The sequence below is a fragment of the Eubalaena glacialis genome, chromosome 4 (assembly GCF_028564815.1).
Source record: "Eubalaena glacialis isolate mEubGla1 chromosome 4, mEubGla1.1.hap2.+ XY, whole genome shotgun sequence".
NCBI lineage: Eukaryota > Metazoa > Chordata > Mammalia > Artiodactyla > Balaenidae > Eubalaena > Eubalaena glacialis.
This window is the reverse complement of record NC_083719.1, coordinates 111,197,302-111,221,886: the sequence shown is the minus strand read 5'-3', so window position 1 is coordinate 111,221,886 and position 24,585 is coordinate 111,197,302. Positions and strand designations below refer to the sequence as shown.

General features: G+C 36.5%; 1 protein-coding gene across 4 annotated transcripts in view; it reads left to right on the top strand.

Annotated features, from left to right (window-relative positions):
- Positions 1 to 24,585, top strand: part of AFF4 (ALF transcription elongation factor 4) — a 97,192-nt gene that overhangs the window by 34,842 nt on the left and 37,765 nt on the right. For 3 of the 4 annotated variants that reach the window (XM_061189595.1, XM_061189593.1, XM_061189594.1), the window contains 3 exons: positions 748 to 1,542; positions 3,895 to 3,939; positions 8,037 to 8,123. In XM_061189595.1, the coding sequence (XP_061045578.1) occupies positions 748 to 1,542; positions 3,895 to 3,939; positions 8,037 to 8,123 (927 nt within the window). The remainder of the gene's footprint in view (positions 1 to 747; positions 1,543 to 3,894; positions 3,940 to 8,036; positions 8,124 to 24,585) is intronic. The other variant, XM_061189596.1, reaches the window with a different exon arrangement.

Genomic DNA, 24,585 nt, shown 5'->3' with positions numbered 1-24,585 from the left:
CCCTTTTAATGTAATCAGTCAACTTTTTTTCTTTCATGTATATGAATACAAGAGTCCTAAAGCTTGTAGACATCTTGGACCTGATTATTCAAGAATAATTCTTGAAACTTAAAGTATGTATTATTGACTTCAAAAGTTGGAGCATTTGATGGTCAGAATTAATAGCCAAGATTTAAAACTTTATTACTGGATTTTCCATGCTTAATTTGTTGTTGATTTTTATTAACTTGTTGAGTCACAGTAACAGAAGGAATTCTAAAAAGTCATTTGCGTATAACTTGTTTAACTAAGTTTTTATTTCTGCCTCTAACTATAACATTGAATTATAAGGAATATGATGTTTTCCTAGACTGCCAAAATATGCATATTGACTAATCTGTGACATGGAACTTAATTACGTAAAGGCATAATTTTCCTGCTCTTCAAAAGATTTTACTACTGTTCCAATATATTTATTGGTGAAATTTGGATTTTTAAAAAATCTCCTGTAGTCTATTGTGTATATTCCTCAGTGTCCTCTAGGATATTTGTGTTTTAACATGAAGGTTTTTCACTTTCAGTTCATTTTTTTCACCATAAAAAATATATATATTTGGAGTTTGTTTTGAGATTTTAACCTTATGATATGAGATGAGACTTCCTTTTGAAAAGTCCCGTTTCATTTGAAGTTTGTCAAGTTAGTTTAGAAGCATCTTTTATTTCTAGTTTTGCTAATTTTATAATTTTATTTTACAATTTTTTTTGTAGACTAGCAAAGAAGATAAGCTCTCAAGTCGTATTCAGAGTATGCTTGGAAACTACGATGAAATGAAGGATTTCATAGGAGACAGATCTATACCAAAGCTTGTTGCAATTCCCAAGCCTACAGTACCGCCGACAGCAGATGAAAAATCTAACCCAAATTTCTTTGAACAGAGACATGGGAGCTCTCATCAGAGTAGCAAATGGACTCCAGTAGGACCTGCACCCAGCACTTCTCAGTCTCAGAAACGGTCCTCAGGCTTACAGAGTGGACACAGTAGCCAGCGGGCCAGTGCAGGTGCCAGTAGTGGCGCTAATAGCAGTGGCCAGAGGCATGACCGTGACTCATACAGCAGTGGTGGGAGCAGTAGCCGGAAAAAAGGCCAGCATGGATCAGAACACTCCAAATCACGCTCTTCCAGCCCTGGAAAACCCCAGGCTGTTTCTTCATTAAGCTCCAGTCATTCTAGGTCTCATGGGAATGATCACCATAGCAAGGAACATCAGCGTTCCAAATCACCTCGGGACCCTGATGCAAACTGGGATTCTCCTTCCCGTGTACCGTTTTCAAGTGGGCAGCACTCAAATCAGTCTTTCCCACCTTCATTGATGTCAAAGTCCAGTTCAATGTTACAGAAACCCACTGCCTATGTGCGGCCTATGGATGGACAGGAATCCATGGAACCAAAACTGTCCTCTGAACACTACAGCAGCCAATCTCATGGCAACAGTATGACTGAACTAAAGCCCAGCAGCAAAGCTCATCTCACCAAGCTGAAAATACCTTCCCAACCATTGGATGTAAGTCACACATTTAGAGCTTTTTAACATTGTAACTATATGAAGCAGTTCACCCTGAAATTATGTTTGAAGTTGAACTGTCTCTTTGTCTTAATAGTAAGGAATGTAAAAGTTTAAGGAAAGACTTGTGATTGACTCCCAGGTGTATCCGTAGAGCTCTTAGCTACCCCTCTTGAGCAGTAGAGAAAATGTCATTCATTGTTCTCAAATATTAAAATGACAAGTCAGTTATAGAATTAAAACATGGTCTATCAATACCTTAGGTTTCCTCGTTTTGATTTTATGGAATAATACATCTTGTGTTCTGTTGTTTTAAAAAAATTACTTCTGTTCTCATTGTGATACTCATCAATGACATGTGGGCATGGTTCGTTGCGGTGAATGTTGGAACTTTTTTGGGTACATGAAGATGGTAATGTTTTATGGTTTGGATGCCATGATCCTTATCTCTGGTTACACTTCAAGGTTTGAGGCAGCTGCTCCAGGCATAGTGGTGGTTTGAAATTTACAGTATTTATAACTATGTACCAAAACATGCTATTCAGAATAACCAAAGAAGTGAGCATTTGTTGTGAAATAGCTGAAATTTTATCTTTTAATCTAGTTTTTGCAATAAAAAATATTTTAAGTAATATCAGTAGCTGAAAATCATAGCTTAAAATGGTGGAGGAAGGGATCAGGAACAGGTAAAATGCTGTCTTAAGGACATTTAAAAATCTTTCTTGTGGCCTTGGGAAACTCATTGTTTGTAGCATTTGTCATCTAATTACTCCTCTCAAGAGAACAGTAAAGTGGTAACTTGTTCTTTCTTCAAACAATATAACATGATCCTTAGAGTTAGACTTCACTGTAGCTCTCCAGTTCCTGTTTGTACTTCAGAATAAAATTAACTTTCGAGATTTAAGAAATACTATGTAAAATGCCCAGCATGTTCTAGACAACTAATCTTTCAATAATATTGGTTTTATTCTGTTTGTTATTTATGTAAAATGATCTCAGTACCATGGTATATTTTGTATATAAACCAACTTTTAAATTTTTGACAAATTGTTCACCTGAAAAAAGTACATTTTAAAAATTATTTCTAATCCAAGTGTATGAAAGATAAGATTTCTTTTTCTTTTTTTGGCTGCGTTGGGTCTTTGTTGCTGTAAGCCGGGGCTACTCTTCGTTGCGGTGCACGGGCTTCTCATTGTGGTGGCTTCTCTTGTTTTGGAGCGTGAGCTCTAGGCGTGTAGACTCAGTAGTTGTGGCACACGGGCTCTAGAGCGCAGGCTCAATAGTTGTGGCGCACGGGCTTAGTTGCTCCGCGGCATGTGGGATCTTCCTGGACCAGGGCTCGAACCCATGTCCCCTGCATTGTCAGGCGGACTCTTAACCACTGTGCCACCAGGGAAGTCCTTAAAATTTTTTTTTAAGAAATCTTATCTTGGGACTTTCCTGGTCGCGCAATGGTTAAGAATCCGCCTGCCAATGCAGGGGACACGGGTCGAGCCCTGGTCTTGGGAAGATCCCACATGCCGCGGAGCAACTAAGCCCGTGCGCCACAACTATTGAGCCTGCGCTCTAGAGCATGTGTGCCACAACTACTGAGCCCACCTGCCACAACTACTGAAGCCTGCGTGCCTCAAGCCCGTGCTCTGCAACAAGAGAAGCCACGACAATGAGAAGCCTGCACACCGCAACGAAGAGCAGCCCCCACTCGCTGCAACTAGAGGAAGCCTGCGCGCAGCAACGAAGATCCAACACAGCCAAAGATTAATTAATTAATTAAAAAAATTTTTTTAAATATAAAGTTCTTCCAGTCATGTACAGCTTGGTGATTAAAATTTTTTTAGTGCTTGAAAATTTTATTTAAGGAAATTAGTCCAAAGATTCCAATTAGTGTTCTGACTTAGAGTAGTGGGATACTAAATATGCCTTTAATTTTAATATATATATATATTTTTTTAATTTATTAATTTATTAATTAATTTTTGGCTGTGTTGGGTCTTCGTTTCTGTGTGAAGGCTTTCTCTAGTTGTGGCAAGCGGGGGCCACTCTTCATCGCGGTGCGCGGGCCTCTCACTATCGCGGCCTCTCGTTGCGGAGCACAGGCTCCAGACGCGCAGGCTCAGTAGTTGTGGCTCACGGGCCCAGTTGCTCCGCGGCATGTGGGATCTTCCCAGACCAGGGCTCGAACCCGTGTCCCCTGCATTTGCAGGCAGACTCTCAACCACTGCGCCACCAGGGAAGCCCCCGCCTTTAATTTTAATCTCATTTCTAATAATGTTAAAGCCGTGCAACAAATGATAAAAATCTAATAAGAAATGACTCCAGATCTAATGTGTGTTTCTTTTCCTCTTTCTTTAGGCATCTGCTTCTGGTGATGTGAGCTGTGTGGATGAAATTCTTAAAGTAAGTTTTTTAAAAAATAGTTTTAGTCTCTTGAATTATGATGCTTTGCTACCCTCTTACCCTCCTTCCCCTTGTGTTTCACAAAGTATCTGAAACTGCAGCAGATTGCTTACATGTATAACCTGATTATGGCCATCAAAAATAACTGACTCTGTTCTACTTATATTCATACTTAAGTTCTAAATCACTTGGTTTGTTTACTATTTGCCCTCGAAAAGCTGGGGGTTTTTTGTTTGTTTTTTTGTTTTATAAGTAAAAACAAACTCTAGTCTTAACAGCTTGCTTTGAAAAGAGGAAGAAACCAAATATAAACTGTACCTTCTCAGGTTTATCGGTTAATAATTTGAAGTACTAAAAATCTCAGTAGTTATCAGTCAAACCATTGTGTTGAAAATAGCTTGCTTTGTAGTTCATCTGTATATACTGGTCAAATCCTACGATGAAAGATCTTCTCTGAATACTACACATTTTGAGTGTTTAATGGAATATGTTTAAACTTGACACATGACCAAAGAGTACATTCTTCTGTTGGGAAAAGAAAACGTTGTCCTTTGGAAAAAGAGAAAGTCCAGTGGACTGAGTGACAATGACTGCCTTTGGCTCAATAGACAAAAACCATCAGTCACATATTAATTGTATTTTTTGTGTACACTCTTGAATTTTTGTGTCTGTACTTGTATTTTACTATGGATACTTTTGAAAGACTACTTGCATTGTCTGCCTTCCACTTTATTTTCTCCTTCCTTCCTTTAGCCTGCTAAAATCTCTTTTACTTCTACCATTCTGCTGAACTTGTTTCTCCAAGGTCATTATCTTCCATGTCATTAGAGGCTTCATTTGAGTTCTTTCTGCTGTTTTAAAGAATTTTTATTTTTTTCTTCGGAAAACATCATTCTTTCTTCCTTGACTGTTGTTATGCTTCACTGTTTTTATTTTCCGCACACCTTTCTTGTCTCACATTCTCTGCCCTTTGGCAACACTTGTGTCTTCTCTTATCTCTTAAATACGGGTGCATTGTCTAGCCTCTCCTCTTTTCTTTCTCCTCTTTGATGTGATTTTCCTCCATCCTTTGGGATTTATCTGTTAGACAACTATTCAGTCTTTCCTGCTTTGGCCTCCTTTGGGTTTTGGTTTGTGTCTCTTAATTGCTTCTTAGCCAGGTCTCCATTTGGATTTCTCCCTGCTTCTTCAGACTCAACATGTCTAAAGCCGTATTTATCAGAGTTAACTTCTGTTAGTAGTATCACCATTCTCCCTTGCTTATAAGTGTAGAATCCTAGTTATTTTCCACTTCTTTCTCTCATGTTTTATTTAATCACAAAAACTTCATGTAGACTTTGAAAATTCCTTGAAAATGTTCATTCCTTTATTTCCATTTCTGCTGCTTTGAGCTTCAGTAATTGTAATATACAGTCCTCACTCTGCCTTTCTGTCTCCAGAGTCTCCCTGCTCATCTGTCTTCTGTATTGCTGCCAGATTCTTTGCTTTAATCCTTTGTCTTCATAAAGTGATATCCTTCTTAGAAGTTTTCAGTGGCTCTTTAAGGCCCCTAGAAAGAATAGTGTGCAAATTTAACATTTTAAATGTTAGGCTGTCCACAGGCCAGTTTCACCCTCTCGCACTGTTGATTGACCACTTTTGCCACACTGGTTTCCCTAAGCCATACACTTTCTTGCTCTTTCATCTTTGTAAAGTAAACTTTCATGGAATGTGTTTCTCCTTCCTCTTCAGTTATACATAGATTCTGTTTTTTCTTAGAATCCCACTGAAATCCTTATTCCCCCTGTGTCAGGCCATCAGACCACAGTGATAACTCATATTGCATTCATTTTTCAGTTGCCATGTACAAGTTTAAGGGAGCATATATCTTTACTCCTAAATCCTCAAAAACGCATGGCACTTTAATACCTGGAAGAAATCTTAGATTTTCTTATATTTAATTATATCTTTGATGTTACTGACCATTTATTCTACATTTTATGTATATGCAGGACTTGGCACATAGCCTTGGGTGTAATAGGTGCTCAGTCATTTGATGGTAGGGAGTTAAATAGATTTTCTATTGAGAGTATTTTGGTATTTGAGGTGTAAAATGCCAACATTGAAAACGTGGGACATATGAGTTTCTGTTTCTTTTCCCTTCCCTATGTAGAGCGTGCAAGGAAGTTCAGGTTCACATTCCCTTCGTGTTTTCTTTTTTTTTCTTCTTTTTTTTTTTTTGGCTGTGTTGGGTCTTTGTTGCTGCGCGCAGGCTTTCTCTAGTTGTGGCGAGCAGGGGCTACTCTTCGTTGTGGTGCACGGGCTTCTCATTGTGGTGGCTTCTCTTGTTGCGGAGCACGGGCTCTAGGTGCTCAGGCTTCAGTAGTTGCAGCACGCAGGCCCTAGAGTGCACGGGCTCTAGAGCGCAGGCTCAGTAGTTGTGGTGCACGGGCTTAGTTGCTCCGCGGCATGTGGGATCTTCCCAGACCAGGGATCAAACCCGTGTCCCCTGCATTGGCAGGTGGATTCTTAACCACTGTGCCACCAGGGAAATCCCCCTTCGTGTTTTCTTGATATTTGTAGTCATATTGTTTCTGGGAACCCCATCACGAACTTAAAGGAAAAAAAGTTTTTTTAATCTAAAAGTAGTATATGTTTATTGTAAAAAATGATGTGTTAATTCAAAGCTTGCTAATTGAGTACCTACTGTGTGTCAAGCACTAGGGACATAGTGGTGATAATAGTGATAGTGTTGCACCCTTTGAGCTGACATTCTCGAGCAGGATGTAGGAAATAATCAATTATATACAATTACTTCAGAAAGTGAAATGCTATTAAAAAATAAAGCCTTGTAAGAGGATAAAGAGCAAGTTTAGTGCAGGTGGCTGTTTCAGGAGATTCAAGTGGGAGAAGCTGCATCAAGTGCCCTTGTCTCTTCCTCCTTCAGTCATTCTGTTGTCCAGAGGTAGCCATTGTTAAATGTCTTCCAGAGATTTTTTCATCGATAAGCATTTACGAGGATATACACTATGATTTGTATTTGCCACTTAACAGTAACTGTGGATATCATTTTATTTCAGTAGGTAACTTTCTCATTTTTCTGTCTGCTTGGTGTTCCATTGTATGAATGTCTGGTAATCTAATCCTTTGTTGTTGGATATTTAGGTTGTTCTCATTTTTTAAAAGCGTGAACCCCTTGAATATGTATCTTTACATAACTGTGTGGGTATAGCTATAGGGTAAATTCCTAAAAGTTATATCACCTTTAATTTATTGTATTTTCTCAGACTACTTGATGGTTTACTTTGAACTAAATGCCAGAGATAAAACACTCCCTCCTTACTCTGATACCTCTCTCTCTCCTGCTTCTCTAACATATACATTGTGATTGTATCCAAACCTCTACTTGGACATACTTGGCATATGATTAGACAGAAGGCATTGAATGAAATCAGACCTATGGCCTTTCTTGTCTGTCTTCCTCCTTGTGTGCTTTTGATAGCTCTCTTCTTATTTCCTCCACCTGACCAAAATTTCCTATCAGTGAATGGGCTCTGTAGCCAGACTACCTAGGATCAAATTCTGTGTCCATTACTTACTAAGTGTGTGACCTGGAGTAAATAACTTAATCTCTGTGCTTCAGTTTTGTCGTACATAGAGTCAGGATAATAACGGTAGCTACTTCATAATGTCATTATGATGACCAGTTGAGTAACAAACATGTAAAATAACAGTATCTGGCCCATTAAAGGTACGCAGTAAATGCTGGCTGCTTTTCTTACTGTTATTCCCTTCCTCCCACTCCCACAGCAAGCTCTTCCTCAGTAGCATTTTACTAGCCTTGTATTTGATTACAGGCTGATTTCTATAACTGTTCACAGGTCTTACCATCTTAACTCTAAGCTCCTTGAAGCCAGAGAGTGTAAACTATTTATCTTCCTATTACCTACCCCATAGTGCCTTGCACACACTGTGCTTAATTAATATTGATTGATTAAATATGTATACTTTTGGAGGAGCAGTCACGAAACCAGCATTTATAATACGAATCTGGTTTTTAGCTGTGTAATTTTTATCCTTGACCTGCTTGAAAACAAACTGTAATAATTACATTTCAGGAGATGACGCATTCATGGCCTCCCCCTCTAACGGCTATTCATACACCATGCAAAACCGAACCTTCCAAATTTCCTTTTCCAACTAAGGTAAGTAAATGAAGTGTGTTTTTATACTGTAAGAAAACTCTAAATGGCTTGACTAAAATCATGTGAATTCAGAATTATCTTGCCATTCCCATTCTAGTGGGAGATAGATAATAAATAAGTGAATAAATAGGTAAGTTTGGATAGTGATATTACTATGAAGAAAATAAAACTAGAACATAGAATCGAGATTAACTTGGATTGAGAGATACTTGGAAAATCTTTGAAGGCAACATGGGAAAGAGACTTAGAAGTCATCAATGTTTGTTGCAAACTATTATGATATTCTAGGCCACAGATGATAAGGGCTTCCCAAACTGTTTGTATGAGGAACTCCTTTCCAGAGGACACAACAACCATACTTATGTCATATGGTAAAGGTTCCTCAGACAACAGTTCCAAGCTCATCTAAAATCAGCAGATCTGGTTTTTTTACATCAATTTATACTTATACAAATAATGCAAAAATATATTCTCCTTGTGAAAGTTTGGGCAGGACCCCTAATAATAGTCTTCCCCATATTCTGTCTCCTACATCTTACCAGAGCTACTTCATACATACGTTTACAAGTCTTTTCATATGCATTTACATACACATGTAATGTAATTGTTACATACATGCATTTTCTCATTTGTTTAATTTCTGTACAGATACATTCTACTGTATTTTTCATCAGTCAGCGATAGGTCTTAGAGACTTTTTCATGTTATTTTATATATATATATATAGAGAGAGAGAGAGATTATATATAGATAATATATTACATATAGAGATATTTCAGTTCTTTTAACTGCATCCATTTTATAAGTATATCTTACTTTATTTAGCCATTTCCCGTTGGTATTTAACTTGTTGCCAAGTTAAATTGTAAACATTGCTATAGTGGATAACTTTGTTCATGCCTTCTTGTGTGCATATGAGTTTCTTTTGTGTAAAGAGCAAGAAGTATAATTGTTGGATATTGAGAGTATATAGTTAATATATTCTCTCAAATCCCCTCCATAGTGATTGTACTAGTCAGTACTCCCACTTGTATTCTCTATTATTCCTTACATGCACACCACTATTTGTTATTTTAAGTACCAGTCTTTTGAGTGGGAAATGGCATTCCATTTCCTAGATTGCTAGTGAGGTTCATCATCTTTAGTCCATTTAACTTCTATGTGGATGAACTGGCCTATTTCCTCTGCCTTTTGGGCTACATCTTTCACTGAATAAGTTTCAGGAGAGAATTTCTTTTTTTGTTTTGTGTTGTTTGAATTCTGGATTCAAGTAATTTATTCCACATACTGCAAATGTTTCTCCCAGTTAGAGCCCTTTTAAGTTTTATGGTCTAGAAGATTTTAATTTTGATGAATAAATTTATCTTTTTCTTCTATAAAGCTTTTGGTTTTTAATGTCTTGTTAAAGAAAGCTTTTCCTTCTCCAGGATCATAAACATATCTTCTTATTTTTCCTTTAATGTGATTGCAGTTTTGTTTTCTTTGTTTATATTTAGCCCAGTTTATTTTTGTGAGTGATGTGAGGTATATCACTCACATCTGCCTATATGTGTGCCATACCACTCTTTTACTTTTTTAAGTCAACTTTGTTTACACATTAAAAATGCACATATATTTAATGTACAGCCTCAGTTTTGATAGATATATGCACCTGTGTAACCACCACGTTAATCAAGAATTAGAACATTTCTGTCACCCCACAAAGTTCCCTCAAGTTCCTTTCCAGTCCCCCTCACCCCCACCACTGGCCCCACACAATTGCTGACCTGTTTTATGTTACTATAGGTAAGTTTTGCTTTTTCTAGAATTTCATATAAATGTACTCCATACAGTGTATACTTTTTTGGCATATATATTTGCATTCTTTTGCTCAGTATATACTTTTGGAATTCTTCCATGTTCTTGAATATATCAGTAATTTTTTCCTTTTTATTCATAGTTCATTTTTATTTCTGTTGGATGAAAATACCAAAATTTATTTATCCATTCACCTGTTGATGAACATTTGGGTTGTTTCTAGATTTGGGCTATTAAGAATTAAGTATTTATAAACATTCACTAACAGTCATTTGCATGTTTATATTTTCTTTTCTTATGGGTAAATACTGAGTCATATGGAAAAAAGTAGAATTGCTGGGTCATGTGTTAAGTGTGTGTTAAATTGATTGTATCACACTCCTACCTTATCCCACTCCCATTTCCCAGCGGTGTATGATAGTTTCATTTGTTCTACATCCTTGCCTACATTTTCTGTTGTCATTCTGTTTAGTTTTAGCCATTTTAGTGGGCATGTAGAGGTATCTCATATTGATTTTAATTTGTATTTCCCTTATGACTAATGATGTTGAACCTCTTTATGAGCTTATTGGCCATTCTTCTCTTTGAAATATCAGTTCAAATTTTTGCCTTTGCCTTCTCTTTGAAACATCAGTTCAAACTTTGGCCTTTGTCGTGTGTGTGTGTCGTGGTGGTGGTGATGCCAGAGTTGGGTGGGTGATGATTGTAGTTTTGTTTTGTTTTTTCTAATAATGTCTTTGGTTTGATATCAGGATAGTGCTAGCTTCTTAAAAGGAGCAAAGAAATGTTCCCTTCATCTCTATTTTCTGAAATAGTTTGTGAAATATTAGTATTAATTCTTCCCTGTATGTTTAATATAATTCATCAGTGAAGCTATCTGTACCCCTAGTATTCTATACTGGAAGGTTTTAAATTACAAATTAAATTTCTTTATTAAATATAGAGCTATTCAGATTTTCTATTTCTTCTTATGTCAGTTTTAGTAATTTTGTTCGTTTCAGTCAAATTTATTGGCACAGTTATTTATAATCTATACTTACTCTTTAATGTCTGTAAGATCTATAGTGAAGTCCTTTTTTCCCTGCTATTGGTGATTTGTAGTCTCTTTCTTTTTGTTTTCCTTGATTTGTCTAGCTAGACGTTTATCAGTTTTGTTGGTCATTTCCAAGAACCATCTTTTAGTTTTTTTCAGTTTTCTGTTTCTTTGATTTTTGCTTTTACTGTGATTATCTTCTTCTTTCTACTTATTTTGAAGATTCTTTTTTTTTTTTAATTTTTATTTATTTATTTATTTTTGGCTGCATTGGGTCTTCGTTGCTGCACGTGGGCTTTCTCTAGTTGTAGTGACCGGGGGCTACTCTTCACTGCAGTGCGTGGGCTTCTCATTGCAGTGGCTTCTCTTGTTGCGGAGCACAGGCTCTACGTGCATGGGCTCCAGTAGTTGTGGCACACGGGCTCAGTAGTTGTGGCTCGCGGGCTCTAGAGCGCAGGCTCAGTAGTTGTGGCTCACGAGCTTAGTTGCTCCGCGGCATGCGGGATCTTCCTGGACCAGGGCTCGAACCTGTGTCCCCTGCCTTGGCAGGCAGATTCTTAACCACTGTGCCACCAGGGAAGTCCCTTTCTACTTACTTTGGGTTTCATTTGCTTTTCTCCTGATTTCTTAAGTTGGAAGCTTAGATCATAGATTGTAAACATTTCTTGTTTTAAGTATATAAAACTATCAGTTTCCCTCTAAGCCCTGTTTTAAATGTACCTCACAAATGGTGATATATTGTGTTTTTATTATCATTCTGTGTAGAATATTTCCTAATTCCCTGTGTGACTTCTTTGTTTTATTTAGAAGTATGTAGTTTTATTTTCAAGTATTTGAAGATTTTCCAGATATTATTCTGTTACTGATTTCTAATTTATTTTTATTCTTGTCAGAGAATATATGCTGTAGAATTTCAGTCCTTTTAAATTTATTCAAATGTTTTAAGGCCTAGTAAATGATCTCTCTTGGTGACTCTTCCATGTGCACCAGACACAGTATGTTCTATATGTGTCAATTAGATATGGTTGGTTGAGAGTGTTTAAGTCATCTATGTTTTTACTGACTTTCTATCAACTTGTCCTCTCAGTTACTGAAAGGAGAGTGTTGACACCTGCATCTGTATTTGTGGTTTTGTGTGTTTCCTTTCAGTTTTGTCCATTTTGGGCTCATGTATTTTGGAGCTTTGTCCTTAGGTACATATACATTTAGGATTTCTGTGTCTTTCTGATGAATTGATCTCTTTTTTTCATTATAAGATTTCCCTCTATGTATCTGGTATTAATGCTTGTTCTGAAGTTTGTTTTGTTTGATCATATGATAATTCTATTTTTAGTTTTCTGAGTAATCCTCCACACTGTTTTTCATAGTGGCTGTACCAACTTACATTCCCACCAACAGTATAGGAGGGTTCCCTTTTCTCCCCACCCTCTACAGCATTTGTTATTTGTAGACTTTTTTTTAATTAATTAATTAATTTATTTATTTATTTATTTTTTGGCTGTGTTGCGTCTTTGTTGCTGTGCACGGGCTTTCTCTGGTTGCGGCAAGCGGGGGCTACTCTTTGTTGCGGTGTGCGGGCTTCTCATTGCGGTGACTTCTCTTTGTTGCAGAGCACAGGCTCTAGGCACGCGGCTGCAGTAGTTGTGGCATGTGGGCTCAGTAGATGTGGCTCACGGGCTCTAGAGCACAGGCTCAGTAGTTGTGGCGCACGGGCTTAGTTGCTTCGCGGCATGTGGGATCTTCCCAAGACCAGGGCTCAACCCCGTGTCCCCTGCATTGGCAGGCGGATTCTTAACCACTGTGCCACCAGGGAAGTCCCTACTTGTAGACTTTTTAATGATGGCCATTTCAACCAGGGTGTGGTGGTACCTCATTGTAGTTTTGATTTGCATTTCTCTAATAATTAGCAATGTTGAGCATCTTTTCATGTGCCTGTTGGCCATCTGTATGTCTTCTTTGGAGAAATGCCTATTTAGGTCTTCTGTCCATGTTTTGATTGGGTTGTTTGTTTTTTTGTTATTGAGTTATATGAGCTGTTTGTATATTTTGGAAATTAAGCCCTTGTTGGTCGCATTGTTTGCAATATTTTCTCCCATTCTGTAGGTTGTCTTTTCGTTTTGTTTATGGTTCCTTTTGCTGTGCTATTTCGTTTGACAATCAACTCTCCTTTGTCTGATATTCATATAAAAGCCACTCCAGCTTTTTAAGAATTTATGGTTAACATGGTTTAACATTTTCTATTCTTTTATTTTTAATCTTTTTGTGCCTTTATATTTAAAGTGAATTTCTTATAGGTGGCATATAATTGGGTCTTGATTTTTTATTTACTCTGCCCATGTAGTGTGTAATCTTGGCACATTCAAAAGATTTCCCTTTAATGTAATCATTAATGTTGTAGGGTTTAAGTGTTCCATTTGCTACTTGTTTTCTATTTGTCCCATCAGCTCTTTCTTTCTTTGTTCCCTTTCTTGAGATCCTTTTGGGTTAAATAATTATTTTTTAATATTCTGTCTCTTATTTAATAGGTATACCTCTTTTTTAATTGTAAGTTAAAGCTTGAGTTTATCTGAAGACTTTGGATATAAGTTCATAATTCTGGCTAATAGCTACTTTTCCTTTTTTTTGGTAACTATTTCATTGAGATATAATATACATACCATACAGTTCATCCATTTAAAATGTACAATTCACTGGGTTTTAGTATATTTAGAGTTGTGTAACCATCACCGCAATTATTTTAGAACATTTTCATCACCCCAGAAAGAAACCTTGTACCCTTTAGCAGTCACCTTCCTGTTTCCTCCAACCCCACTCCCCAGCCCCCAGCCTCTAGGCAACCACTGATCTTACATTATATCTCTGTAGATTTGCCTATTCTGGACATTTCGTATAAATAGAGTCATGCAACATGTGGTCTTTTGTGACTGGATCTTCTTGTTTTTTGTTTTTTTGGCTGCACTGGGTCTTCATTCCTGCACACAGGCTTTCTCTGGTTGCGGCGAGCGGGGGCTGCTCTTCGTTGCGATGCGCAGGCTTCTCATTGCGGTGGCTTCTCTTGTTGCGGAGCATGGGCTCTACACACGTGGGCTCTGGTAGTTGTGGCATGCAGGCTCAGTAGTTGTGGCTCGCGGGCTCTAGAGCGCAGGCTCAGTAGTTGTGGTGTACGGGCTTAGTTGCTCAGCAGCATGTGGGATCTTCCCAGTCCAGGGATCGAACCCGTGTCCCCTGCATTAACCACTGCGTCACCAGGGAAGCCTGCTGTCATTTATTAAGTTGAGGAAGTTCCCTTCTATTTTTATTTACCTGAGAGTTCTTATCAGGAATGAATTTTGGATTTTTTGAATGTGTTCTTTCAATTTATTGATATAGTCAGAGGATTTTCCTTTTTTTTGTCTGTAAAATGGTGACTACATTGGTTAATTTTAAATTTTTAAATCAACATTACATTTCCTGGTAAAAACTCCACTTAGTCATTATGTATTATCTGCTTTATATAGTGTTGAATTTGATTTTCAAAAATATTTTTTTTCAGAATTTTTGCACCTGTGTTTCTGAGGGATACTGGTCTGTAATTTTCTTTTCTTGTTGTCTTTGTCTGGCTTTGGTATCAGAGTAATGCTGACCTCATAGAATGAGTTGGCACATAATTCCTTCTTCTCCATTTTCTGGAATAGTTTGTGTAGAATTGGTATTATTTCTTCCTAAATGTTTGCTAGAATTAACCAGTGAAGCCCTGTGAGTATTGAGTTTCCTTTGTAGGACAGTTTTGTAAAAATTGAATTTATATAATCATATTATCTATTTCTCCTTGCGTCTGCTTTGGCAGTTGTGTCTTTCAAGGGATTTGTCCATTTTACCTACTCATTATCAAATGTTGTCAAATTTATTGATGTAAAGTTTTTGATAATTTTCTTTTATTATACTTTTAAAAATCTGTTGTGATGCCACTTCTCTTATTCCTATTATTGGTAATGTGTTTCTTCTCTCTCTTTTTCATCTGTCTAGAGGTTTGTAAGTTTTATTAATCTTACTTTTAAAAAACTGCTTTTTTTCCCCTCTCTCCATTGTTTTCAATTTTGTTGCATTGATTTCTACACTGATCTTTATTACTTTTTTGTTCTGCTTTGTTTTGCTTTATTTTGCTCTTCTTTTAAAAAAATTCTTAAACTGGAAGCTAAGGTTGTTGATTTGAGATCTTTCTCACTTTCTAATATAGGATTTTTTAATGCTATAAATTATCCTCTAAGTAATGTTTCGTTTACATCCCAGAGATTTTGATATGTTATGTTTTCATTTTTATTCAGTTCAACATAACTTTTTTGTTGTTGTTGTTGTTGTGTTTGTTTTGTTTTGTTTTGGCCACATCATGCATGGCATGCAGGATCTTAGTTCCCTGACTAGGGATCCAACTTGTGCCCCCTGCAGTGGAAGCACGGAGTCCTAACCACTGGACTGCCAGGGAATTCCCTCAACATAAACTTCTGATTTCTTTGATTTCTTCTTTGTTCTGTGGGTTATTCTGAAGTGTCATTTAGTTTCCAAATATTTGGAGATTTTTTTCATATATCTTCTGTTATTGATTTGTGGTTTAATTCCGTTGTGGTCAGAGAACATATTTTGTGTGACTTGAATCCTTTTACATTTGTTAAGACTATTTTATGGCCCAGAATATTGTCTCTTCTGGTAAATGTTTTGTGTACCCTTGAAAAGAGTGTACCATTGTCAAGTGGAGTGTCCTGTAAATGTCAATTAGATCAAGTTAGTTATGGTGTTATTCAAGTTTTCTGTGTTTTTATTCTTTTTAATTCTCGTTCTACCAATTATTAATTTATAGTTAATCTCCAACTATTACTTTGAATTTGTCTCTTTGTCCTTACTTATTCATTCCTACTTTTTCAAGTTCTGCTTTTAGGTGCTTAAACATTTGGGATTGTTATTAGCTCTAGATGAATTGGCCCCTTATCGTTATGAAATGACCTCCCTTTAATCCTGATATTATTCTTTGCTATAAAATTTACTTTGCCTGATATTAATATAACCACTTACCTTTCTTCTGATTAATGTTAAGTTGTATACCTTTTTCCATCCTTTACTTTTAACCTGTGTTCTTACATTTAAAATGCACTTCTTATAGGTAGCATAATTTTGTCTAGAGCTTTTTTGTATTCAGTCTGACACTCTCCTCTTTTTGGGGGGTATTTAGTCCATTTATATTTAATGTGATTATTGATATGGGTGGGTTTATCTCTGCCATCTTGCTTTTTGATATCTACCTGCCCCATCTGCTCTTTTTTGCCTTCTTTTTGGATTGAGTATTTTTTATTGTTACATTTCATTTTTGGCTTATTAGCTGTAATTCTTGGGTTATTGAATGTTTACTTCAGGGTTTGTAGAATGTATCTTTAACTTACTGAAATCTATCTCAAGTAATACTAAGCCATTCTTTTCTATTATATAAAAATTTCTCAACATTATGCTTGCGTTTTTCACTTCTCTGTATCCTGTTGTTGCATACATTTACTTTCATGTAAGTTATAAACCCCACAAAATTGTTAATCATTTTAAAAGTCTATTTTTTTAAAAAAATTAATTAATTAATTAATTAATTTTTGGCTGTGTTGGGTCTTCGTTTCTGTGTGAGGGCTTTCTCTAGTTGCGGCGAGCGGGGGGCCACTCTTCATCGCGGTGTGCAGGCCTCTCACTATCACGGCCTCTCCTGTTGCGGAGCACAGGCTCCAGACACGCAGGCTCAGTAGTTGTGGCTCACGGGCCCAGTTGCTCCGCGGCATGTGGGATCCTCCCAGACCAGGGCTCGAACCCGTGTCCCCTGCATTGGCAGGCAGATTCTCAACCACTGCACCACCAGGAAAGCCCCAAAAGTCTATTATTTTTTAAAGAGATTTAAATAATAGGAAAAAAAGGCTTTTGTATTTCCCCATATAGTTACCATTTCATTTGCTCTTTCTTCCTTTGTGTTAATCCGGATTCCTCTCTGGTATCATTTTCCTCCTACCTGGAGGACTTCTTTAACTTTTCTTTATAGTGCTAATTTGCTGGTGATAAATGCTTTTAGCTTTTGTATGTCTGAAATAAATTTTTAGTTCACCTTTTCTTTTTTGTTTTTAAGATACCTTCACTAAATATAGATTTCTAGGTTGAAGATGTTGATCCATTGTCTTCTGGCTTGCATTGTTTCTGATAAGTAATTTATTGTTGTTCTTTCTTCATCTGTGTATAATGTGTCTTTTTTTTTTTTCTGGCTGCTTTTAAGAGTATTCTGGTTGCAACTGATTTTAAGTTGTTCATTTATGATGTGTCTTGGTGTGATTCTTTTCATCTTTCTTGTGCTTGGGTTTGTTTGTTTTTAGCTTCTTGGAACTTTGGGTTCCTAGTTTTCATCATATTTGGGAAAATTTTGCTATTACTACCTCAAAATATTTTTCTGTACTCACTTCTTTCCTTTTTCCCTCTTCTTTAGAGACTCCAATTACCTGTATAGTGGGCCTCTTGAAGTTGTTCAACAGTGTAGTAATGTGCTCTTCATTTTTCTCAATCTTTTATCTTTTGTTGTTTCATTTTGAGTTGTTTCTATTGCTGTATCTTCAGGTTCAGTAAACTTTTGTTCTGCATTGTCTAGTTTGCTATTAATCCAGTTTGACATATTTTTAATCTCAGATATTTTAGTTTTCATCTCTGTAAACCTTATATGTTTATGTGTTTTATCAAACAGATACTAAGTTCTTACTATGTTTCAGATACTAAATTTGACAATGTATTTTTTTTAAATTTTTATTTATTTTCAGTCTTTTTGGTCATGCCATAGGGCTAGTGGGATCTTATTTCCCAGACCAGGGACTGAACCTGAGCCCTCTGCAGTGAGAGTGTGGAGTCCTAACCACTTGGATGACCAGGGAATTCCCGAGAATGTATTTTTTATTGCAATGCTTTTTCTTTCTTTCCAGCTTTAAAAAAAATTTTTTTTAATTTTATTGAAGTATAATTGATTTACAATGTTGTGTTAATTTCTGCTGTATAGCAGTGATTCAGTTATACATACATATACATTCTTTTTCATATTCTTTTCCATTATGGTTTATCATGGGATATTGAATATAGTTCCCTGTGCTGTACAGTAGGACCTTGTTGTTTATCCATTCTGTATATAATAGTTCACATCTGCTAATCCCAAACTCCCAATCCATCCCTCTCCCACCCCCTCCTCCTTGGCAACCACAAGGCTGTTCTTTATGTCTGTGAGTCTGTTTCTGTTTCATAGGTAAGTTCATTTTTGTCATATTTTAGATTCCATATACAAGTGATATCATATGGTATTTGACAGTGTATTCTTTTTAAAAAAATATTTATTTATTTATTTGGCTACATTGGGTCTTAGCTGTGGCACATGGGATCTTCGTAGCGGCATGTGGAATCTTTCATTGTGGTGTGCGGGCTCTTTGTTGTGGCACACAGGCTTCTCTCTAGTTGTGGCACATGGGCTCTAGAGCGCAAGGGCTCAGTAGTTGTGGCACGCAGGCTTAGTTGCTCCGCGGCATGTGGGATCTTAGTTCCCCAACCTGGGATCGAACCTGCGTCCCCTGCAGTGGAAGGCAGATTTTTAACCACTGGACCACCAGCAAGTCCCTGACAATGTATTCTTTATTGGTGACACTTTTAGTTAGAATGGTGAGGGCAAAAGAATGATTGCAGTGGGCTCAAAAAGTATTGGAGACAATGATTATATAAATGGAGATTTTCTTTTGAGGCATTGTCTGTAAAAGGGCGCAGAGAAATGTGGTGGTGCCAAAAGGGTATGGTGATATTATCAGGGGGGTATTTTTTATAAGATGAGGACATTTTATCGTATTTATATGCTGATGAAAATGATTTTGTAAAAAGGGAAAAACAAGTGATATATGGGAAAGAGAGAAGGTAACCTTAGGAAATCTCCACAAGAGGGATTGACATTCATGCCCAAGTAGAGAAGATTGGCCTTAGAATAGAGCACAATTAGGTCATTCTTTTTCACAGGAGGGAAAGCAGAGTGAATGGGTGTAGTTAGAAATAGGTTGGTAGATTTTCCAGTGATAGTTTCAAGCAAACTAAATCTTTTGACTGCCTTTACTCAGATTCACTGTATGTTCTGAACAATCCCTGGCAGTGTTCTAGGTGCTGTATATACAGCACTGAACCATTTAGATGGTGTCAATGTGTAGAATAGTTCCTGGCACATATTAGCTATTTAGTAAATGTTTATTGACTGAATTTGGGTATATATACTCAGGTAACTGTGTTTAGATTTTTGATATTTATGAAACAGCTCAGCTGCTTAATGATTATTGCTTTGGTTGGGTTGCTTTTACAGGGTTTTGCTTTTTTATAGCTTGTCTCATGCTCTGAATTTTCAGTGAATACAGCTTCACGTATAATATAGCTTAAAGCTTTATATGAAGCTTTAATAGGTATTTATTCTCCTTGTGCACTAACCATGTGGGCTAAGTCTAATGAGCGGACAGAGAAGGGACAAAGTTTTGATACTCAGGGAATTTGGAGATGGCATCCTAGAGAAGATGACAACAACCGGGATTAGAAGGGGAAGTATAGGAGTGCCAGAAGCACGTGGGAAGATGAGGGGCACAACAGAGAGGATTTCCTACCCATTAACAGATCTGAAAGAGCAGTTCATAGTCATGGGTGAGAAGTTGAGTTTAAGAACATATTTGGAGAGCTAGTTTATTAGTGAATCACTATCATTTGCTTAACCATTCTTTATCTGTCCCATTTAAAAACAACACAACAACAACAAAAAAATCCAGTCTGTTCCGTGTTGTTCTCCAGCTACTCCTCCACTTCAGAGTTAATCTTATTCAAGAGTGGTTCATATTTGCTGTCTGTATACTTTCCTCCATTTAATCCTCAGTCCAAGCTAATCTTGCTTTCACTCTTCAGTGTCTCACCAAAACCATTAAGATCACCAGGGGCCCATTTTGGCAACTCCAATGAATGTTTTTCATTTTTTATCTTCATTGAGCTTCTCATGAGCACTGAATGTTGTTTAACCTATTTCTTCCTTGTCTCCCACTATACACTGCTCATCCAGATTTACTTTGTTTCTTCAGTTGCTCATTTTTCTCTTCTATCTCTCCCTCTACCATTAAAAGTAAGTTTTCTGGGCATTGTGTTGAGTACTATAAGAGAATACAAAAGAAGAAATGTGTTCTGCCAGTGTGTCAAACATTTGGTTGTGGAAATGAAATAATACAAAAGAAAGAAAAAAGAATTACATGTTAGTGTTTAATTGGATGCACAGTTAAACGTGAGGAAAAGTCATGATTCTCCCAATCAAAAAGCAAAGAGAAAAACAAGCATGGTTCTCTTCTACTGTTCCATATCTTAGTGAAGCTAGAAAACCTTATAGGAGTTATGTTTGGCACTTTCCTCTTCATCACACCTCACAGACTGTCACCAAGTCCTACTGATTTTAATTCCTTTAATGCATTTCAATTTCATTCATTTTTCTCCATCTTTATTTTTACTGCTGTGGTAAGTCAGTGGTCTCCAGAGTGGAAAACATATACCCCAGTGTTGTGTGCATTGGAGAATGGGGGGTGGGGGATGAAAAGTTTATTCTTATTTTTTAGTTCTAAAAATCCCAATTTATTTGTTTTTTAATTTTAAAAGAAAAATCAAATATGTACATTTTGCTGTCTCTTGATCCGAATGGCAGATGGTCACATTTTATGTCTGGTATGTGAGGTATCCCAAGAGAAGTTTAGGTCTTTTCAATATGGAAAATTGATAGAGTTGTTTTCATTCATTTGTTCTTCCTAGCTGTGTCATATTACAGTTTTAAGTGTGCTTGGTTAAGATGATTTACAGATTGTATTAACTGGTTTTAATTCAACTAATCTTCACTAATGCACAAATGGCTTAAAAGACATACCTGCAGTGAAACTACTGAATGAAAATAACACTAAAATGCATTTGTGACCAAACAAGAAAATTGCAGAGTTGAGATTGTCCTTCTCGTATTATGAGCTCTTCATCTGCCACTACAAAGTAGAAACAAAGATGCCATAAGCAGAAAAAAGAAAAAAAAAGTCCAGATTATCAACAGTAGTTTGAGCAAGCATGTTTATCATTAACCTTGCTTTTAGTGTATATAGCAAGTGCCTTGAGATAGTAACTGATGAAACTGAAAGCATCATAATTTGTACTTAGTGATATTTTGAATTATGTGGTATTCAGTTCAGTCCTTAAACATAAATCAGGCCTAATAAAATTTTATTAAAAACTTCTTTTGATGTTTCTCCCAGTGTTCTATAACCTTTGTTTAAAAACTCAGTCTTTTTACTCCAATGAAAATGACTGAAATCCAGTACAGAGAGAACACAGAGAAAACATACTAAAATGCATTCCTTTGTCAGGAAACACTATTGAAACAGGCTTAGAAAGCAAAGCTAAAGATTCAGGAAACAAATATTAGAATAAATCGTGCATTGCACAAAGTTAGCTATATATAGATAGATGAAAGTGCAGGTGCTTCTGGTAGTATCAGTTTAAGATATTGTAAGATTCTTTTTCAGTTATAAAATACTTGAAAAGCAATTTTTTTGTGTGTGTACCACTCAAAGAAAGATATAACAGAAGTTAAATCCTAAAGTATAAATAATTTTTCCTCCTCCTTCCTTCATGGAGAACCTGTGTGGCACTCCCATATACCTTTTATACTAACGCAGAAGCTCACTGATTATTTGTTTAATGACATAAGAAGTTAGCTCACTTATAAATAAAAAAAAAAGAAAATAATTCATCGAAAGGCAGTGCTTAATCCATAATGATTCTGAAGAATATCTGGCTCTGACCTAGTCCCCCAAACCACTACAATGTTAGTATTTTAAAATAATCACATCAAAAATAAATGTAGTATCTGTACCTCTCTATCTTGAATTATATAAATGCATAATTCAAGCTAAAAAAAAATGAATTAGACACCTCCTTCCCTTCCTTTCTCTCCCTCCCTCTTCTCTCCTTCCTCCCTCCCTCCCTCACTCCTTTCTCCCTCTCCCCTCTCCCCTCTCCCCTCTCTTTCACACACAAGTCCCAAATACATTAGATCTTTTCATAACATATTTAAAATAATAATAATAAATTAAACCCTCTTCTTAGAATAAAAGTGATGTCTTAATGAATGAAAAAGTAACTGCCTCAAGCTAGGAAAACAAGATTTTAAAAATAATGTCATTACTATGTATTTTTTATTGTTGACAGAAACTATGATGATTGTCATATGTGCAAACTTTAAAGACTTAGAAACAGAATTTTCTAACTTCAGTGGGTTTTGAACCTATTTCCTAAAAATATTAAACCACAACCTTTTAATTTATTTTCTTGAAAACCTGTTTTGTATCATTGAACATTGGAAATCTATTAGCTCAATTTCAACAGAAACCTTTGCATAATTAAGGTATAAGATTGAAATTTTGGTATCATGATTTAGTAAGTATAGCACTTCCATTTGTATAGCTGTGTCTTTGTAATGTCCAATGAAACCAAATATCAAGCCAGTTTTAGTGTCAGACCTTTGAAGCACTATATATTTTTTTGTGTGTGTAAGAAAAGTGTTGTTGTCATTGATAAATATAATTTTTAAATTACTCTAGAATATTATTTTATCTGAGCCCTTTAAAATTTCAATATTTTGGTTTTACATAATATATACTAGTTAAATAATAATGCATACAATATACGTATTTGGGAGATACAAATGCAAAAATTTCTTAGTGGTGGGGGGTACATGATCGAAAAAGCGTGGAGACCAGTTTGTTTAAGCTGTTGTCATCTCCTATTTGTACCACTGCAGTTATCTCCTAACAGATATCTTTACTTCCATTCTAGATTTCTCAAAGCTGTTCTCTACTTAATAGCCAAGGTAATCATCACAATATGCAGATGTGCTTTTATAATTCTTCTGCTTAGTAAATTGCACACACACACAAATCTTTAATATGGTCTATAAAGTCTATAAACTATGTGATCTAGCCTCTCTGGTCCTGAGTCTAATTTCTTAACCCTCTTACTTCTGTACTTTTTCCTCCCATGGGCTGCCTTTAAGTTCTTTATACTAGCTGTGCTCCTGTTCTTTCTTGCCTTTACACATGCTTTTCTCTCTACCCTAAACACTTACCTTTCCCTTCGTTTCCCAGTTTACTTCCTACATAACCGTCAAATTTCATACTGAACAGTACCTACTCAGGGAAGCCTTTGTTCATTTTCCCGATCAGGGGTGTGTGTGTGTGTTTGTGCGTGTATGTATGTATCTGTATGTGTCTGTTTCGCGTGCACACACACACACAATTGTAAGCTCTTTTATAATGCTGTGTAAGCATTTGCCCTTCATTGTACTTAACACAATTGCTATTTTACCTTGATTTGCATGAGTAGTTGCAAAGATATTCATTGACATTAAGCTCCATGAGGACAAGGCCCGTGTCAGTTTTTGCTTAATTCTGTTTTTCCAGTACTTAGATATGTGAATGAATGTTTTATCAAGGAGTTTGGGTTTCATCCCTAGGAAAAACAAAGAGCCATTGGAGGCTCTGTGAAAAATAGGAGTAATGATGACATATACTAAGACTTGGGCTTTAGAAAGGTCAACTAGAGGCTATAGCTGAGTGAAGGAGAGAGAGACTAGAGCCAGGAAGATCCATTAGATGGCCATCGTAGATGAAGAAAGGTGAGGACCTAAAGTCTTTGCAGTGTAGATGGAGAGGAGAAGGTGTTGCATGTAGTAGATGGTCTGGAGACAGAATCCAGTCACATTGGTAACTAGCTGACTGACTATTGTCAGAGGTGAGGGGACGGAGTCAGAGATTACTTAAAAGCTTGGGCTATTCAACTTTTAGGCCATTTACTAGGTAAATGAGTATAAGACAATTAGCCTTTCAAGGGGGGGTGGAGAATTCTTTTCATTTTTAATAAGATTCACAGGAGTGACCTCTTGGCCACTGCTATATTTAAAGAGTTTTTTAGAATAGCTTTATTGAGATATAATTCACATACCATGCAAATTATCCATTCAGAGTGTACAATTAAATGGTTTTGAGTATATTTATAGACATATGCAATCATTACAACGGTCAATTTTAGAACGTTTTGGGAAATCTGTGGTGGTCCAGTGGTTAGGACTCTGCGCTTTCACTGCCAAGGGCTTGGGTTCAATCCCTGGTCAGGGAACTAAGATCGCACAAGCTGCATGGCACAGCCAAAAATAAACAAACAAATAAATAAATAATTTTTTAGAACATTATCACCTCAAAAGGAAACTTCCTACTGTTTAGCTATCAACCTTTTCCCCTCTGTTCCCCTCCCAGTGCTACCCAACCACTAATCTGTTCTCTCTATAGATTTCCCTTTTCTGGACATTTCATGTAAATGGAATCATATCATATATGGTCTTTTGCAACTGGATTCTTTCACTTGGCATAATGTTCAAGGTTCTTCCAAGTTGTAGTACGTATCAGTTCCTTCATTCTTTTTTATGGCCAAATAATATTCCATTGTATAGATGTATATCATTTTGTTTCTGAATTCATCAGCTGATGGACATTTGGATTGTTTTGAGCTTTTGGCTAC